The 19171-nt window shown below is 52.2% G+C and overlaps 1 protein-coding gene across 1 annotated transcript; it reads right to left on the minus strand.

Annotated features, from left to right (window-relative positions):
- Window positions 1-240: 240 nt before the first annotated feature.
- Window positions 241-17199, minus strand: LOC129125832 (exocyst complex component 1-like). The gene is made up of 14 exons (XM_077185948.1): window positions 17011-17199; window positions 14069-14296; window positions 12814-12946; window positions 12268-12377; window positions 11412-11561; window positions 11077-11170; window positions 7192-7301; window positions 6933-7034; window positions 6374-6444; window positions 6028-6268; window positions 5458-5641; window positions 4423-4622; window positions 1807-2001; window positions 241-1313 (listed from the first exon to the last, which is right to left on the minus strand). Exons 1-14 carry the CDS (start codon window positions 17197-17199, stop codon window positions 1158-1160), a joined length of 2163 nt encoding a protein of 720 aa, XP_077042063.1. The 3' UTR covers window positions 241-1157.
- Window positions 17200-19171: the final 1972 nt, after the last annotated feature.

Here is a 19171-nt window from a genome sequence, read left to right on the forward strand (position 1 = left end):
CTGCAGAGGGACGAAGAGCTGGGAAGGCAGCACTGGGAGGTTTCCTGTGACCATCCCCTTCCTGCTGGGAGCAGCCACGTCACGGGACAAAGGGAGGGAATGAGGAGGTTGGAAACAGGAGCTCTAAACATTGCTCCCTGCAGAGGTGGACCTTGACCCAAAGGCCAACTGCTTGAAAAATCCCGGGAAAATAATCTGGATTTTTCCCTTTACAAGGGGAAGTTGGGTTTATGTGCTGGCTTAAAGCTCTCACTGAAGAATCCAGGATTTCCCTGGAGAAGAGGGGCTGTCCAAGCAGCCACAGCAGCCTTCCACCTCCCTGCCAATGCACAGGGAATCTTGCCTCCAAGATAATTTTCTAACATGCAAAATAAATAAAATAATCTTTGTCCTGTGGGGCAAATATCAAGGAGTTCAAAGTCTTCAGTTGTTTAGGAAGAAGCTTGTGACAGACAACATGTGAGCCCCATGATCATCCCAAGAAACAGAGACAACATTTACAGGATGGCAATATATTGGTGAGTTGCTGTAGGGAGATTCCAACAAAAACAGGTTAAAAGCAGGAATTCCCTGCAGGATCGGTTTGGATCTCTGGAACTGCACATTTCTCCACTCCAGTTAAGATGTGAGTAAATCTGAGCTAAAAGCAATAAATCCATTAATATTTACAGCTCTGGACTTTCATCTGCTGGATGACTTTCAGTGGAGAGCCGTGGAGCAGCGGTGCCTGTTGGGATACCTGGATGTGGGAACACCTCTCACTCAGAGTGTTTCCATATGGTTTAACCTCTGGTTTAGCTCAGGCTCACTGAAATTTGAGCACAGAAAAGGAGAAAGTCCCTGGAGAGAAGACATTTTTCAATTGTGAATGTTTTGCTGAGTATTTGCGGCACCAGCGCTCACTTAAGGGGAAATCTGAGGCCTGGAGTGTCATTTCCTGATGGCAAAATGGTTTCCTGGAGCAGGGAAGTTGTGGTTTGTGTCTGACAACTCCACTTCCCCAAGAGAGATTTAGTCTAGGACCAACAGGTCGGAGATTAGGATTAAGTGCAGGGTAGGAACCCAAATATCCAACTTGGGATGGTTTTGTGTTCAGCTCCTCAGTGGCTGCAGATAAGGACTCCTGAACTGCTCCTGACATCCAGAGAGGGATTTCCCTACATGTTGGCCATGGTGATGGAGTTGAAGTAGCTCAGCAAGTCCTCCATGGTGAAGTCCAGGGCAATCCCTGCTCCTGCATAGCAGCGTTGGATGAGCTCCTCAAACTCTCGGTACTGCCGGATGAATCCCTGCTCCATGGCCTGCCACACCACCTGGAAAACCAAAAACCCTACTCCATGGCCTGCCACACCACCTGGAAAACCAAAAACCCTGCTCCATGGCCTGCCACACCACCTGGAAAACCAAAAATCCTACTCCATGGCCTGCCACACCACCTGGAAAACCAAAAACCCCATCCCATGGCCTGCCACACCACTGGAAAAGCAGAACCCTGCTCCATGGCCTGCCACACCACCTGGAAAACCAAAAACCCTGCTCAATGGGCTGCCCACCACCTGGAAAACCAAAAACCCTGCTCCATGGGCTGCCACACCACCTGGAAAACCAAAAACCCTGCTCCATGGGCTGCCACACCACCTGGAAAACCAAAAATCCTACTCCATGGCCTGCCACACTACCTGGAAAAGCAGAACCCTGCTCCATGGGCTGCCCACCATCTGGAAAAGCAAACCTCAGCCCCTTCCCCTGCCCCTGCAGCCATCCAGGCAGTGCAGTCCTGAACCCCAACCATCCCACTCCGGTTACCGGCAGCAGATTTTCCTCAGGGGACAGATGTTTGTGGATTGTCCTGTAGAGGGTCTCCAGGGCCCTTTTGACTTCCTTGCCAGGATATTTTTCGATGACTTTCCGCAGTTCCTGCTTGCTGTAGGCCAGCTGGAAGCTGAGCTCCTCTTCCTTCACCCCCTGAGCCAGGCGGGCTTTGACCCCCTCGAAGAAATTCTGGGAAGGGAAGGGAAGGGAAGGGAAGGGAAGGGAAGGGAAGGGAAGGGAAGGGAAGGGAAGGGAAGGGAAGGGAAGGGAAGGGAAGGGAAGGGAAGGGAAGGGAAGGGAAGGGAAGGGAAGGGAAGGGAAGGGAAGGGAAGGGAAGGGAAGGGAAGGGAAGGGAAGGGAAGGAGACATTCCATGAGGAGCCATCCCAAGGTGGATTCCTGCACCAGGGCTAACACCTGAGTGCTGCCCTCAGTTCCCATGTCTAATTCAGTTGAAATGAAGAATTTAAGGATGTTTAATGCAGTGCTGGAGATTTTTATCCTCCAGGAAAGCAGAACATAGGGAATTTCATGGTTCTCTCCCCTCCCTGCTCAACAAGAAGCATCCCTAAGGGTTGCAGGCCCATGGAGCAATGGGACTGCTGGAAAATCCCTCCGGTTCCTTGGTGCTCCCCCCAATTTTCTCCCCACAGAGGGTCTGGAGCCAGAGGTGGGGAAGGGGGGTCCCAGAATGTGCAGAGGTGTAAAGCAAAACCTGAATTTTCTCAGTTCTCCTGACATCTGTGCCAGAGCTGGACAGGACACTCCACATCTGCTGTAAAACAAGGGAATAATCCCTTCCTTCATCCTCCTGTCACTTCATACAGCCCAAGAATCTGTTTGGCTATTCCTGCCGCAACTTGGCTGTGGAGAAATACCCTAAATCCCAAGGATTTTGAGTTCCCAAATGTATGAACTGTTTCCAAGAACCAGGAATTGGCCTCTGCAATATTTACACCTCTTTGCACCTCCTCTTGGTGAAGAGAAACTGTGAGAGCTGGAGAAGGCCATGCCAGGATTTTCAGGTGCTCTCATATCCCACTCACTTTGTTGTGAGCAATAAAATGATCTTTTCCCTTGGGAAAGGGAGGGTTTGAAGCCATAGCAGAGCTCAGGTAGCACAAGACACAGAACTGATTTTCCAGCCAAGCCAACAAATGTTTGACAGCAAGGACTGGAAACAAATTGGAAGTAACAGGTCCCATAAATAATTCCAGCTGAGCTCCATCTGCGAGACATTTTAGGGAGAGGGAAGGAGCGGAAGAGCTGCAGCCTCGGGAAGGAGGGAATGTCTGTTTGAGTTAGCAGAGCCAGATGCTCTTAGCTCAGTTAACAAAGCAGCCACTTGGGAAGTGTTGGATGGATCAGCCCAGGCAGCTGTGAAAAAAGAGCTGGGATCTGCCAGATGTCGGCACGCAACCGGAATGGGGATGGGAACAAACTGGGAGCAAACTGGGAAAAAACTGGGAAAAACTGGGAGCAAACTGGGAATAAACTGGGAATAAACTGGGAATAAACTGGGAGAAAACTGGGAGCAAACTGGGAGAAAATTGGGAAAAAACTGGGAACAAACTGGGAGAAAACTGGGAACAAATGGAACAAACTGGGAGCAAGCTGGGAACAAACTGGAAGCAAACTGGGAGCAAACTGCAAACAAACTTGGAACAAACTGGGAATAAACTGGGAACAAACTGGGAGAAAACTGGGAGCAATTGGGAACAAACTGGGAACAAACTGGGAGCAAACTGGGAGCAAACTGGGAACAAGCTCCCCAGCAATGCTTTGGAATTCTGCCCCCCATATCTTGGTTCACCATTTGGAAACGGGCATGAGGACAAGGCAGCAGGAAAATGAAAAAACCCACACCTGGTTTGGATTGTCAGAAGAGGGACTGGGAAAGGCTTCCCTGGGGAAGGGAGGGCTGAGCACATTGTCTGGATATCAGGAACTTTTCCAGTGAGAACAAGCTGGGATGGTCAATCACACCTGCCCAGGGGTGTGATGGAGTCCCACCACTGGAGCTTTCGGGATGGGACTGGACAGGGAGCTACAGAATCTCATCCAAGCAGTGAAGTTTGCACTGGGTGATCCTTTGGGATCCCTTCCAGCCTGGGATTCTGTGGTGCTGCTGAGGTGGGACTGCACAGCCAGACCCAGCAGTGGTCAGGGAAGGGAGCACTGGACAGGGCATTCCATATCTGCTGTAAGACAAGGGAATAATCCCTTCCTTCATCCTCCTGTCTCTTCATACAGCCCAAGAATCTTTTGGGCTATTCCTGCTGCAATTTTGCTGTGGAGAAATACCCTAAATCCTAAGGAATTAGAGTTCCTAAATGTACAAATTGTTCCCAAGAAACAGGAATGGGCTCCTGCACTATTCACACCCCTTTGCACCTTCCCTTGGTGTCTGTGCTCAAACAGGGAGAGCTGGAGGAGGCCATGCCAGGATTTTGGGAATCCCTGAGCAGAATGAAATCCAGGTGCTCTCATATCCTGTGACAGCAAAGTAACATAATCCCAGACTGGATCCAGGGCAGGGAGATTTGAACACCAGTTAGTCCAGAGTTTTGGGAGGAGCCCTTGGAGGCCCAGGCCAGGGTCCTGTGCTCACCTTGAGGCTCTCCAGGGGCTGGCCCACATAAGTGGTGATGTATTTCTCCATGTGCTCCCTGCACCTTTGCTTGGCTTCTCTTTTCTTGCCCTCCAGGCAGGGGATGTTCCTTTGGCACAGGAACTTGTGGATGTGGTGGAAATTTTCCATCATCACCATATCTGTGTTCACCTTCAGGTTGGCTGAGGAGAGGCTGCTGACTGGGAGGGAAGGAGGGAGTCAGGTGTGGAGAGAAGCCTCTGCAGGCTCTCAGGAGGGATGTGCCTTTGGGATGGCTCATTTGAACCATCTGACCTCAGAGGGAGTCATTATAACACAAATCCTGATCCCTGTCCATGATTCCCTGCCTGACCTGCTTCCCTGCCAACATTCCTGCAGCCTGGCATGGTCCATGGATTGTTGTCCATGTCCATGGATTTATGGGTCACCCCAGGCTCACCCACAGGTGGGAGCTGCCCCTCTGCACCACCTCCTGATCTGTGGTCAGAGCTGGGAATTCTGCAGCCCCTCGGGTCCTCTCCAGGCAGGAAAACAGGATATTTCCATGGACAGGAAGCTGAAGGCTCCAGCTGGGACAACACAGGGATCTACGGGAAGCTCCCCACCCCACTCTCCCAACCCCTCTCTCCCTACCAACACACCTTGGTGGTTTTGGGGGAGTTTTTCTGGCTCCCAAGACCTTGTAAGAGGAGACTGATCTGTGAGGAGCTCTCCCTCCACAGTGGGGCAGGAGATGTTGGAACTGGATCCAAAGCTGAGCCTTGTGTGTAAGCTGAGCCCTGTCACCCCCCTGGGGCCATCCCCCTGTGACAAAGCACCCAGAATTTGCCTGGTGCTCCCAGGACCTTGCTCAGGGAAAGGGGTTTGAGGTGCAGGCTCAGGGGACAGGCAGCTCCCACCCTGCCACACCTGGAATGTGCAGAGAGATTTCAGTGCCAGGGACAGGCAGCTCTCCCTGCCCTGGTGGCCCAGCTGGTCACTCCTGCAGCTGCAGGGGGACATTTCCTGCCCAGAGCACCCAGCCTTGGCACTCACTGCTGCTGAAGATGCTGCTGGCCAGCCTGAGCTGGGCCCTGTCCAGCTCCCCCCGGCGCTGGGATGTCTGGAGCACCTCCTCAGAGAGGGCCACCAGCTCCTGGAAGCGGCTGACACTGGGCAGGATCCCCCCTCTGGTCCTGCTGGCAGGCTTGGCCTCCTCCATCTCCTTGCACAAGGTCCCCTGAGAATGACACAGAGGTGGCACCATCAGATCTGGCCTCGTTGGAGGAGCACAGGCCAGGAAACAAGGCAAGGAACTGGGTTTGGGAGGGCTTTGCCATTGACAATGCCTTCTGCAATGCCAAGGGATGTGACACCCCCTGTTGGAGGCTGACATGGAGCTGTACCATTGCTCAGGGAGCTTTGGGGTCCCCATCCCTGGAGGTGTCCAAGGAACACCTGGATGTGGCACTCAGAGCTCTGGGCTGGGGACAAGCTGGGGATCAGGCACAGCTGGGACTCAGTGATGGTGGAGGTCTCCAGCCTCCATGGTTCTGTTTGGAAGGTTTTGGAAGAGGTCAAACATCCCTCAGGTATGTTGGGCTCCCTCCCACCATGGACACTCACGATGCATTTGTTGAAGTTGCTCTTGGCCAGGAGCAGCACATTCCCCAGGAGGGTGTGGAGGAAGGACGAGGGGGGAGCTGAGGAAGGGCCCCGGGTCCCCAGCACGGAGTCACTCAGGGTCACCAGGACCTGCAGGCAGCCCAGGGGCTGAACCTTGCTGCAGACATCCAGAAATGCCCTCAGCTCTGGCTCCAGGCAGCTGAAGATCTCACTCAGCAGTTGGGCTGTGGCTTCTTTGGGCCTTGAAAACCAAACCAAACCATGGGAAAGGTCAGGAATTAACTGGGAGGGGACACTTCAGCCTGTGTCCTGTCAGGGGACTCAGGGTATCCCTGCCCCCACATACTGGCTCTGGCTCTTGGTGCAAGGAGGGTCCTCTGGAGGTGCCGTGGGCTCTCCTGCCTTAGTGGCAGATCCCTGAAAAAAGATTAGAGTGGAAATTATCAAAGGACCCCAGAGTGGTTTGGGATGGACCCCAAACACCCTGCCCTGGGCAGGGACCCCTTCCACTGTCCCACGTGGCTCCAGGCTCTGTCCAACCTTGGCCTTGGACACTTCCAGGGATCCAAGGACAGCCACAGCTGCTCTGGGAATTCTATCCCAGCACCTCCCCACCCTCACAGGGAGGAATTCCTCCCCAATATCCCACCTAAACCCACCAAATGATGATTTGTCTGCTCTCCCTCAGCCAGGAAAATGAGCTCTGGATTTATTTCTGCTGCCTCTTGTTTAATGCTTGGAGACCCCTGGTTTTCCTGGAGCTGTGAATTAAATTCCATTTCATTCTCCTCTTAAGCATCCCCACTGCTGGTTCCTGGAGGATGGGAGCCCAGGAGAGCCCAGGTACCCCACGGATGAGCCAGGCTGGGAAATGGGCCTGGAGAGGGCACAGTGCTCACCCTCACCTCCAGCTCCACGGAGTCACAGCCGAGGCAGAAGAATTCCTGCAGGAATTGCTGCTCCGAGGTGCAGAGGGGCTGCAGCTCGCTCAGCACCTGCTCCAACACCTGCTGAGAAACACCCAGGGTCTGGGAACCCTGTGGGACTCACCGGGGACACCGGAGCAGCTCCGTGTCCACTGAGGGGACGTGGGGAGCACAGGGAGCGCCTCAGGCTCTGCCCAGGGAGGGACAAGGAACCCCTGGGGAGCCCTCAGCTCCTTACCCTGCGCATGCTGCCCCTGGCCAGGGCGTCCTCCTGCCTGTCCCTGCTCCAGGGGAGGCTCCACCGGGGCTGCCTGATCCCTGCTGGCTTCTCCCACGTTTCCTGCAGACCTGCACAGGTGGGGGATGTCAGAAACCTCCTCCCTCTGGGACTCTCCAGCTCCTGGAGTCACGGATAGTTAAAGTCCTAAATGTCTCTTTTTATGTCTGACCTCATACATGAATTGATCTTTTCCAGTTGCATTCAGATAAATGGGAGATGCAGATGAAATTCCCATTTTTTTCTCTGCCTTCTCACTTGTTTCTCCCTCTTTTTCATAATTTTTGTTTCATTAAACTGCCTTTTGATTTCACTGATTGAGGTGTTTATCCCTTTGCTGCCTTGTGCTTACTCCTGACAGCTGGGTTGGTGAAAATCCCAGGGGATAAGAGAAGAGATCAGCACAAAAACCTGCAAAAGCCTCAGGAAAATTGTTTGGTGCTTAATTTTGATTGTAAATTGCCATAAAAAAATATCCAGGGGAGGTGGGAATGGCTTTTTCTCAAAAAATGCCCTTTTAAAATTAAAATCTTTCACCTGGAAATAAAAATATTTCTCCAACATTGGCAGTTTTAGCACTGGGGGCTTGGCCTGAGTGGAAAAGTTGAAAAGAATCCTTTGAAAGATATGTTTAAAAAATATTTTTCTACTCCCTGAAAGGAATCAGTGGGGAAACATCCAGATTATTTCCTAATTATTTCCAGAAATAGGAATCATTCCCCTATTCCAAAGGTTCTGGGGGAGTCAGGTCACCTCTCCGTCAATCACAGTAACTCAAATATTTCTACATGAGACACTCCCTGAAGGGTTTTCCTTTTGGGAAGGATTTGGGAGCTCCATGCTCAGCAGGGATGAGGGATGAGCCAGCCCTGCTCACGACCTCAGCCTTGCTAAAACCAGGACTAAATTAAGGAGCTGCTTCCCGGCCTTTTCCTCACCATTTCATTATAATTTCACCAGCTGGAAAGTGGCAAAACCAGGAAAAAATAAATCCTCCAACAGCAAATGGAATTTAACAAGCCTGCAGAAAATGGAATGGCAAAATGAGAAAGGACTTAATTACTGGCCCCTAATTAATTATAAACAGCTCGAGGTTGCCTTCTTAACTCACTCTCCTGTCACATAAGGCAAGAAATCAGCAGGTGGTGCCATAAATAAAATCTTTTATGAGGGCAGGGAATCAACCCAAAAAATTTACTGGGATAATCAGGACAAAAGAAATGGCCTGGAGACCTGGACTGGAATATTTTACAGCAGGGATGAGGGGAGTTTGACAGCAGGATAAGGGATGTTTTGGGGCAGGGATGAGGGGTGTTTGACAGCAGGATGAGGAATGTTTTGGGGCAGGAATGAAGGATGTTTTGGGGCAGGGATAAGGGATTTTTGACAGCAGGATGAGGGATATTTTCCAGCAGGGATGAGAGATGTTTTGGGGCAGGGAAGAGGAATGTTTTGGGGCAGGGATGAGGGATGTTTTGGGGCAGGGATGAGCGATTTTTTCCAGCAGGGATGAGGGATGTTTTGGGGCAGGGATGAGGGGTGTTTGGGGCAGGGATGAGGGATATTTTCCAGCAGGGATGAGGGGGGTTTTGGGGTAGGAATGAGGGAAGTTTTGGGGAAGGGATGAGGGAAGTTTTTGGGCAGGGATAAGGGAAGTTTTGGGGCAGGGATGAGGGAAGTTTTTGGGCAGGTTTCCTCACAGCCCGGCCTCCATCCATGAGCAGGAAGGACCTTGGCTGAGGTTCCTGCACAAGTTCAGCAGAGGCAGAGCTGCCCTGCAAACCCTCCCGGCTGGGTCAGCCAGCTCTGCAGGAACATTGCAGCTGCAGGAGGAGGCTCCGGGAGCAGGGACAGCCCTGGGGCCGCCTCCTGCAGCGTGTGCAGCACCCTGGAGAGCCACCCCGGGAATTCTGGCCTGTCCCGGGGCTGGGAAGGGGTCACCTTGCCCTGCAGAGGAGGGGGATGCTGTGCCCCTGCTCTGCTGCAGAGACGGCACAGGGAGCTCGCCTGGGACGCCGCCAGCCCCGGGGAAGGTGCCACCTCTGTGGGCACAAATTGCTAAAAATTCCCCCTTTTCTCACGAACTGTGAGGTTGTTCTAATGCTCTGCTCACATCAAGGATGGGCTGAACAGCCCCTGGGCTTCCTGCCTGTCCCAGACCTGTCCTCACCCTCTGGAGCAGAGTGGGGACATCCCAGGACAACAAAATTCACCCTGTCCTGCCCGTGGAGCAGCCCCAGTGCTGGGCAGACACTTTGGGCTGATTTCTACTGGAGCAGGAACACCTTGTAGCCTTCCAAGGGTTTTCCCCTGGGGTTTAATCCCTCCTGGTTTACAGACTCGTGTAGGATTTAAAGATGGATAAAATACTGGAAGGAAATCCCAGTTTAATGTTTATGGAAGGGGATGGGGCAGACTGGCTGCCACCCACGCCCTGCACCACCTGTTGTTTAATTTAACAACTTTATTCCCATAAATGGCCCAGTAGTGCCCATTTAGGTGCCATTAGGACTATTTAGGTGAAATTTTCCTCCTTTTTCCCCCGGACTGCTGTGCAGGTATTTGTGTGAGCACTGCCCATCCTGCTTTGATCCCAGGGTTTGAGGTCCCCTGTTTTCCCAGCAGCTGAGTGTCTTTCCCAGGGGCAGTGATGCTGGGCAGGAGGAGCTGGTGGTGGGGATGTTTTTGGTGTGAGGAACCCCAAAAGTGGGAGCCACCAACCCCATTCCCTTCCTTCAGCTTCATCCCCTGGCTTGGGATCTGGACACTGGTGCTGAAGGAAGTGCAGAGCTGGAAGTGCTGACTCTGATGAACAAAACACACCAGGCTGACCTTCAAACTGGGCCAAACTGGCCTGGAAATTTCCATTACAGCCCTTTGTTTTGATGAGGGAAAATGTGACTTGTGGGCCATAAAAAATTTCCAGAGGAGACAGATCAGTTTCTCTTTTTATCTTCAGAAACACCTGACTGGAATATTTTGAGTCAGACCCAGCGATTTTGGTGGAAATGAGCACCTTGGGACAGCAGGGCCTGGCAGTTAGCTCACTGTGAAATCATTCCATAAACAGTGCTGTGAATTCCCTCTGTCTCCTGGGACAGGCTTCCCCCTGCAGGGGAAAGTGTCTGGGGAATTTTGCATGAAAGATGGACCAGGCTTTAGAGAATCCTAAAATCACAGAATGCTTTGGGCTGGGGGTGACCAAAAAATCACCTCATTCCACCCTGCTACCAGCAGGGACACCTTCCACTCACTATCCCAGCTTGCTCCAAGCCTGTCTGACATGGTCTGGAACATTTCCAGGGATGAGGGATTTACAGGTTCTTCCTGGAGCCTTCTCCAGGCTGAACAGCCCCAGATCCCTCAGCGTGGCCTCACAGGAGAGGAGCTCCAGCCCCTGGAGCAGGTGCATGCAAGGGAAGGGAAAACCTGGTGGGGTTTTTCAGGAGGTAATGGTGGAGTGGGTATCTTTAAGAGCCAGGGAGAAGGGAGCTGACAACAGGTTTTGTTTTCCAGGCTTTTCTACATCCCCCTCTCTCTCCTGTGGCTGCCTGGAACACGATCCCAGCCACCACTCTGTCATTCCTGAGCCCTGCACAGGGAAGGACACAAAGCTCCAGCTCTGAGGAGCAGCTGAACAAAAGTGGGGAATTCACGGGGCTGAGGCTCTCCCCAGCACTGCCTGGTGTGGAGCAGGGCTGGCTTTTCCCTCCCTGCCACCTGCAGAGCCAGGAAACAAAGCCCTGGAGCAAGCCTGGGAAGCCACCTGTGCTGGAGGTGACTGTCACCATCCCTGGGTGCCAAACCCTGCCCAGCAGCACCGAGGGCACATTTTGAACCACTCACTTCCTTTTCTTCTTCCTGACAGGGACATCTTGGCCTGCTCAAAAAGAGCTCTGATTTCCCGTTCGTAGAGCCTGCCAAGGTTCTGGGAATACACCTGGAATGGGGAGGAAAGGCCAGGTAAGAGCAAAAAGTCCAAATCTGGGCATTACAGACCTTTCACTTCAGCACAACCCTGGCATCCCCCAGTTTCCTGTTGGGCACAGAGCTCCAGGCTGGCTGGACATCCCCAGAAGCTCTGGAAGCTCAGGTGAGAGCCAGGTCCCACCAGGAACTCCCAGCTGGAGCTGGCTGCCCCAGGGAAGGTTTGCAGTGCTTGCTGAGGGTCTCAGCCCTACCTTGGGGAGGTCCCAGAACAGAGCAGGGTTGGTGCTCCTCAGCCAGGCCATCAGGGGGGCGTAGGGCAGCAGCTCCTCGTGGTGGGGTCTGTGGCTTGGGGCAGCCACGGTGCCAGTGGGGGCACCAAGAGCAGGGGCCTGGGAATTGCCCTGAAGGGAGAGAAATGACAGAAAAAATCCACATAAAACAGCCTTGAAAATCTGCTGGGACACTGCACCTGCAGAGCTGTGCAGGTGGGATTGGAGTGGGGCAGGTTCAGAGCAGATCCAGATGGAAAAGTTTGCTCAGGGATGTGCCCAGCCAAGGTCTGCAAATCTCCAAGGATGGCAATCCCACAGCTCCTTCCCAGCTCCCTTCTCAGAACTGCTACTTGGAACTGAACACTAAGGATTTAAAGAAGTAAGGATTTGGGAATTGCTCCTTTCCACAGAAGGAGATCTCTGGGATTGCTGCCCACAGGGGTCTTGTCCATCAAATCATTTAAACAGCCAGATCAGTGCTGGAAGGTGTTAATCAAAGGATCACAGGATTGGGGTTTACCCTGGGATTTTAGGTTACAAACAGATTAACAACCCCCAAAATAAAATAAGAAAACCCCAACAAAAAATCTCCAGGCCTGAGGATTTAAGGAATGCCACCAGAGGGATTTTGGGAACATGGATTGCTCCTACATCCCTGGAAAATTAACCTGAGGACTGAGGGACAATGACAAAGGGAAGGTGTGTGTGAGGATCTCTTTGGAGAGACAATTTGGGACAATCCTGTCACAGCAGCATCTCCTGCACCACTGGCCCAACCTCCCCAGAATATTCCAATTTCCCAGGATTTCAGGCTGCCATGAAGAGTGGAGCCCACCTGCAGCTCGAAGATGTTGGTGATGTGGCTGATGAAGGAGCTCTCAAAGTTCTGCTTGAGGGTTTCAAACAGGATCAGCTGCTCAGCCACTGCCTGCAGCTTCCGGTAACCTTGGGGGGAAAAAGGATATTTTGGGATTTGGGGGGATCTGGGGGAGCTGCAGACCCACACCCCTCAGAAAACTGGGAACTCAGGAAGAAGTCCTGAGATAAATCCAAAAGGGGCAAAAGCTTTCCTGTGGTACCAAGGAAATACAGACAAAGAGTGGAAAATAAAAAATAAAAATAATCCATGAGTCCAGCCTCAGCCAAGGAGACACGCCCAGTGTGACCACAAGGAAAACTTGGGATTTCCTGCCAGGATCAAGTCCCTGCACACTTCCAGGGATCCAGAAACTGCCCCATCCTGCCACAATGAGCTGCTGTTTTCCACAGACAGCACCAGCCAGGATTTCCAACCACAGCTTCCCCAGCTCCTTTCCGAGCTCCACGAGGTGCCCGCCCCTGGCAGGGAGATCCCGTGGGAGGAATCCCTGCTCCTACTCACAGGGGTGGATGGGGAGGTCCAGGCAGGAGGACAGAGCCTGCGCTGCAGCCGTGCAGGCTCCGATGGCCGCGGGGCTGGACAGATCCACCCGGCTCAGGGCAGCACAGTGATCCCTGCTCAGCTGCAGCTGGCTCTGCAACACAGCCAGGGCACAGCTAAACACAGCTAAACACAGCCTAACACAGCTAAACACAGCCAGGGCACAGCTAAACACAGCTAAACACAGCCTAACACAGCTAAACACAGCCAAACACAGCCCAACACAGCCAGAGCACAGCTAAACACAGCCAGGGCACATCTAAACACAGCCAGAGAGGACAGCTAAACACAGCCTAACACAGCTAAACACAGCCAGAGCACAGCTAAACACAGCCAAACACAGCTAAACACAGCTAAACACAGCCAGAGCACAGCTAAACACAGCTAAACACAGCCTAACACAGCTAAACACAGCCTAACACAGCCTAACACAGCTAACACAGCTAAACACAGCCAGAGAGCACAGCTAAACACAGCCAGAGAGGACAGCTAAACACAGCTAACACAGACAAACACAGCTAACACAGCTAAACACAGCCTAACACAGCTAAACACAGCCAAACACAGCTCACACACAGCCACAGAGCACGGCTCACGCACAGAGCACAGCTCACACACAGCCAGCCCCTCATCACTGCCATTGCATCCCTTCCCATCCCTTTCCATCCCCTCCCATCCCATCCCTTCCCAGCCCCTCATCCCTCCCATTGCTTCCCTTCCCTTCCCTTCCCTTCCCTTCCCTTCCCATCCCACTGGGAATTCTGCTGGCTGGGACTGCCCAGTGCTGCCCTCAGCAGCAGCTGCTGTGTCCATCAGGAAATCCATGGAAGTCCCCATGAAAACCAGTGTTCAACTCAGGAACAGCTGCAGTGGTGCCCGAGGAAGGCCTGGTGTTGCAAGCTCTGCCTCTAATTAATTGATTAGTTCATTAATTGTTGGTTTTGTATTCCCAGGTCATGATTATTTAATCAGCTTTGTCATTCCTAGTCCTGCCCTGGAAAAGGCCTTTCAGAGACCCCTCTGGGCCATGGTGAGGGTCCTGCACATCCCAGCTCTTCTCTGTCCATCCTCACCTTGCAGCACCATCCCCATTTCCCAGCCAGAGGAGCTCCACAGCCCTTTCAGACAACCAGAGCTCTCAGTGTTTAAAATTCCCTGGAAGTTTTTCCCAGCAGATTCACCAGCTGAAGATTAATGTCCTGGCAAGCCCACGCACCGTGAGGAACAGGATCTCATCCATCAGCCTGCTCCTGTTGGAGGCCAGGCGGTGCAGCAGGGAGCTCTCCCGGTGGATGTGATCCATCTGCTGCCTCACAGCCCCCAGCAGCTCCTCACACACCTGCAGGGTCTCCTCCACCCTGCCCACCTCGGCCAGGGCCTCGTCAAGGGCGCCCATCAGCTGGGCCAGCTGCTGCTCCGAGGAGAGGATGGCGTGGAGGTTGGCCTGTGGGAAGCAGGGGCAGAGGGATTCAGAGCTTGGCAGGGATGTGTCACCATGCTGGGCTCCAATGTCCTGTCCCTCACTCTCCTGAGGCACGGCAGGGACCGTGTCGCTGTGACCCGCAGGATGTTGGTGGAAGTGCCACTGTCCCACCTTGGCCAAATGCCACCTGCATGTCCCCAAAGCCAGGGCACACAGAACCCTGCCCTGGGCAAGGCGTCCCCTCAGGGCACTTCCAGCTGCCCCAGCAAGCAAATTCCTGGGGAGTGTCCAGGAAAATCTGGCCATGAGCAGAAAAATCTCCGTCGGTCCAGAGAGGCCACCAAGCCCTGCTGGATGTGTGCCCTGGGAAGGTGTCACTGCAGGGAGTGTCCAACCCTCCCCTCCACAAGTGGTGGAGTCCCCTGAGCACCTGAGTGTCCACCCCACATGATTTCAGAGAATCCCAGTCTGGTTTGGAGTGGGAAGGGACCTTAAAGCTCTTCCCATTCCACCCCATGGGCAGGGACACCTCCCACTGTCCCAGGCTGCTCCCAGCCCCAGTGTCCAGCCTGGCCTTGGGCACTGCCAGGGATCCAGGGGCAGCCCCAGCTGCTCTGGGCACCTGTGCCAGGGCCTGCCCACCCTGCCAGGGAACAATTCCCAATTCCCAATATCCCATCCATCCCTGCCCTCTGGCAGTGGGAGCCATTCCCTGTGTCCTGTCCCTCCATCCCTTGTCCCCAGTCCCTCTGCAGCTCTCCTGGAGCCCCTTCAGGCCCTACAAGGGCTCCCCTCTCCAGGTGGACACCCCCAGCTCTCCCATCCTCTCTAACCATGGACACTCATCTCCAAAAGCACCAGCCATGCTCCAAATTCTGCTTCCCTGCCACGCCCAGGGACCCCATCCCATCCCACCAGCTCTGCCCAGAGTTTCCCATTTATTAATTGCTCTTTAATTAGAGCCAGAAGCCTCCCCCACGCCTGTCCCTGCCAGTCCTTCAGGCTGTCACCCCAGGGAGCATCCCCGGTGACATTGATGGGACAGGGCTGTGGGAAGGGGCTCTCCAGAGGCTCCAGGAACAGGAATAAAATCCAGCCACAGCACAGAGCTGCTGGGAGCTGCCTGCAGTTCCACATGTGCTGGGATCCTGGAATTCTGCAGGAATATCAATGTCCAAATCAGAGCCTTTGGCCTCCCGGTGTCCCGGCCGTGCTGTCCTGCCCTTTGGAGAAATCAACTTTTCCTTGCTGCCAGTGCAGGGATTTCTGTGATTCCCAGAACAGCTGGGTTAGAGGAGGGTGATTAATATGGGAGAGAAAGCCAAGGTGCTATCACTGGGATGTGGGGAAAACATTGAAATGGATGCATGTGCTGGTCTAACTTGCTGGGATTAATAACATTTAATATTGGAGATTAAGGCTCGGAAATGGAAATGTTCATTAATTAATTTGTATTAGAGGGAAGTCACATTTATTCATTAGAGGGCATTAAAATAATGTATTCAACGGTGCCTTTCATCTCAAAAAACTTAATAAAGATGTATTTGTTGCTCTCCCAGGGTGTTTTACAGCTGGGAACAGTCAAAAAGTGCCTGAATTCCTTGCCAGGAGCTGGCAGGAACAAACCTCAGGAGTTTGGGCTTCCAGATTAACTTCCAAGTGTAATAAATCATATATGGGAATACAGCAGACTCTGCAGCTAAAGGAGGTTCGATTTAGGGTTTGTGGTTTCTTGTATGGTTTAAGATATTTCCTTTGGCTTATTTTTTCCCCTTTTCCTTGGCTACCAACCATAAAATCCCAGATATTTTAGCAGAAGATAAGTGCTCAAAGCAGCTTTCCTAGGTTTTTTGTTCCAGCACTTAAAGGAGAAATTTCCTCTGCAGAAATGCAATAAATCACAGCAACCCCAATGGAGTCAGTAAAGCTCAGTAGTCAAAAGCCATGGAATGGTTGGGGTTGGAAAGGACCTTAAAGCCCATCCAGTTCCATCCACCCAGGGGTGGGAGCCAGGGATACTGAAGGATCCTCTTCCAGGGGACCCTTGAGCTCCTTGGTTTCATTTCCTCCTTTCCCTTCCAAATCCATGGAAAACCACAGAATCCTGGAACGGTTTGGGACAGGAGGGACCTTAAAGCCCATTTTGTTCCAACACCTCCCACCATCCCAGGCTGCCCCAAGCCCCATCCAACCTGGCCTTGGACACTTCCAGGGATCCAGGGGCAGCCGCAGCTGCTCTGGGCACCCTGTGCCAGGGCTTCCCCATCCTCACCAGGAATTCTGGAAATATCCTGTGCCTTTTTCACTGGCCCTTCCTACTGGTTTATATTTTCCTTTTCAATCTCCTTCCAGCTCTGTTTCATTTTTCTCCCCTTTTCACACTCCCTGAATCCTGCTGTTCCTTCTGTAGGGACACCTTTTGTCCCTTCCCCTTCCTCAGCCAGCCCCAGAGCACCCCACAGTCAGACCCTTCCCTTCCCAAACCTTCCCAAACCTTCCCAAACCTTCCCTTCCCAAACCTTCCCAAACCTTCCCTTCCCAAACCTTCCTGAACCTTCCTGAACCTTCCCTTCTGGAACCTTTCCTGAACCTTCCCAGAACCTTCCCAGAACTTCCCTTCCCTGAACTTCCCTGAATTTCCCATTCCCCTTCCCTTTCCTCCCGGAATTTCTCCCAGAGCAGCTGATGCCCAGAGACTCAGCCCCTCCTTCCAGGCCCCTCCATGGCTCCGTTACCTCCTCCAGCTCCCGCAGCTCCCGATCCAGGTGCTCAGCAAAGGCCACGGAGCGGCTCAGCAGGGGCTCCTCGTGCTCCTCCAGCAGCGCCAGCACAGCCATGGCCTCCGCCGGGCCCAGCCCCTCCTGGAAGGTGCCCAGCCCCTCCTGCAGCTCAGCCTCTGCCCGTTCCTGCCCGTCCTGCTGCATCCCCGGGGCACAGCTCTCTCTCAGGATTTTTCCTGGGCAAGGCAGTGAGAAGCACAGAGAGAAGAAGAGTGTGGTGGTGTTTGAGGGTCCCCAGGACGAGGGAAGGGATGAGAATCTTGACTCCATGTTTTTGTAGGCTGATTGATTATTTTACGATATGTATTATATTAAAAGAAAATTATATACTAAAACTATACTAAAAAAAAAAGGAAAGAGACATCAGAAGGCCAGCAAAGAATTGTGACCGTGTTCACAGGGGTCTGAGGATGAGGGAAGAGATGAGGATCTGACTCCATGTTTCAGAAGGCTTGATTTATTATTTTATTATCTATATTATATTGAAACTATACTAAAAGGATAGAAGAAAGGATTTCATCAGAAGGCTGGCTAAGAATAGAAAGAATGAGAACAAAGGACAGAGTCCGAGCCAGCTGACTGTGGTTGGCCATTAATTAGAAACAACCACGTGAGCCCAATCCCAGATGCACCTGTTGCATTCCACAGCAGCAGATAACCATTGGTTACATTTTGTTCCTGAGGCCTCTCAGCTTCTCAAGAGGAAAAATCCCAAAGAAAGGATTTTTCATAAAAGATGTCTGTGACAAAGAATGAATAATAAAAACCTGTGGCTGCTCACAGCCTCGACACAGCTGGACCATGACTGGTCATCAAGTAAAACAATGCACATGAGACCAATCAAAGAGGCACCTGTTGGTAAACCATCTCCAAACCACATGCCACAGCCATCACATAATTATTGTTTACATTTCTTTTCCGAGGCTTTTCAGCTCCTCAGGAGAAAAATCCTAGCGAAAGGATTTTCATAAAATATCATAGTGACAGGAGAGAAAACAATTCTTATCTCTACTTTCTGCTCCTGTTGTTTTTGCACGTGTGGAATGTGTTATGGAGATTGTTTGCCCAAAGGGATTTGTTAATTGGACACCAGTGAGGGTTGTTTTGATTCCTTGGCCAGTTGGGTCAAAGCTGTGTCCTGCCTGTCTCTGACAGTCACGGGTTTTTCTTTAGTACCTTAGTAGTACAGTATCATTTTAGTATGGTATAGTATCTCTTTAGTATGTAATTTAGTGTAGTATTAGAGTAATACAGTATAGCTCAATTAAGCATTGGTTCAGCCTTCTGGAATCATGGAGTCAGAGCACATTAAGCCCTGCTTAGGGGCACCCTACCTGGGTACATACCTGTGGGGTGGGGATGGCCAGAGCCCTTTGGTGAGGCCATTTCAGCAGCCCTGCTCAAATCAGGGCCCGCTGAGGTCGAGGGGGGAGTCCAACAGGTGGAATGAGATCACGGAATGGGGCAGAGAAAGATGGGTGTGGGATAAAGGGTCAGCTTTGCAAGAGGGCCAAACAGACAATGGGGCTGGGTTGGGATTTTCCTTGCTCATGTGTCCAGGATTGTGTGCTGAGCCATCCTGATGTGTCACACAAAGCTGGGACAAATTCCAGAGGTGAAGAAACTCCTTGATTTAAATTAGAAACTCCTCTGATTTAAATTAGACACAAGGAAGAAGGGTTTGATAATGAGGGTGGGGATGCCCTGGCACCCATTCCCATAGAAACTGGGGCTGCCCCTGGATCCCTGGCAGTGCCCAAGGCCAGGCTGGACACTGGGGCTCAGAGCAGCCTGGGACAGTGGGAGCTGTCCCTGTCCATGGTCCTTAAGGTCCCTTCCAACCCAAACCCGTGTTTTTCTATGAAATGGACTGAAAGTCATCTGTTGTAGAGTTAAATATTCATGCAAATAATGCATATATAAAATACATTTTATATTCACGAATTTATTTACTCTTTGATGAGGGGGTGTCGCCAGGCTCCTGCTCTGGTGTTACCAACACTCATCTCCCCAGACCAGAGACTCCTGGAAATGAGATAATTTGTTTTTATTCCCAGCCTGGCTCCGTGTATCCATGGGCAGTGGATCAATCAATGGTTGCGCCCCAGACACCAAA

Source organism: Agelaius phoeniceus, chromosome 14, assembly GCF_051311805.1.
Source record: "Agelaius phoeniceus isolate bAgePho1 chromosome 14, bAgePho1.hap1, whole genome shotgun sequence".
NCBI classification, from domain to species: domain Eukaryota; kingdom Metazoa; phylum Chordata; class Aves; order Passeriformes; family Icteridae; genus Agelaius; species Agelaius phoeniceus.

Bases quoted from the DNA above. Each gene is read 5' to 3' on its own strand.
- LOC129125832 (XM_077185948.1), bottom strand. From the start codon at position 17,199: ATGCAGCAGGACGGGCAGGAACGGGCAGAGGCTGAGCTGCAGGAGGGG. The intron at 12,947-14,068 runs GTGCGTGGGCTT...GCTGTGTTGCAG, and splicing joins ATGAGATCCTGTTCCTCACG to AGCCAGCTGCAGCTGAGCAG. The intron at 6,269-6,373 runs GTATGTGGGGGC...TTGGTTTTCAAG, and splicing joins TGCACCAAGAGCCAGAGCCA to GCCCAAAGAAGCCACAGCCC.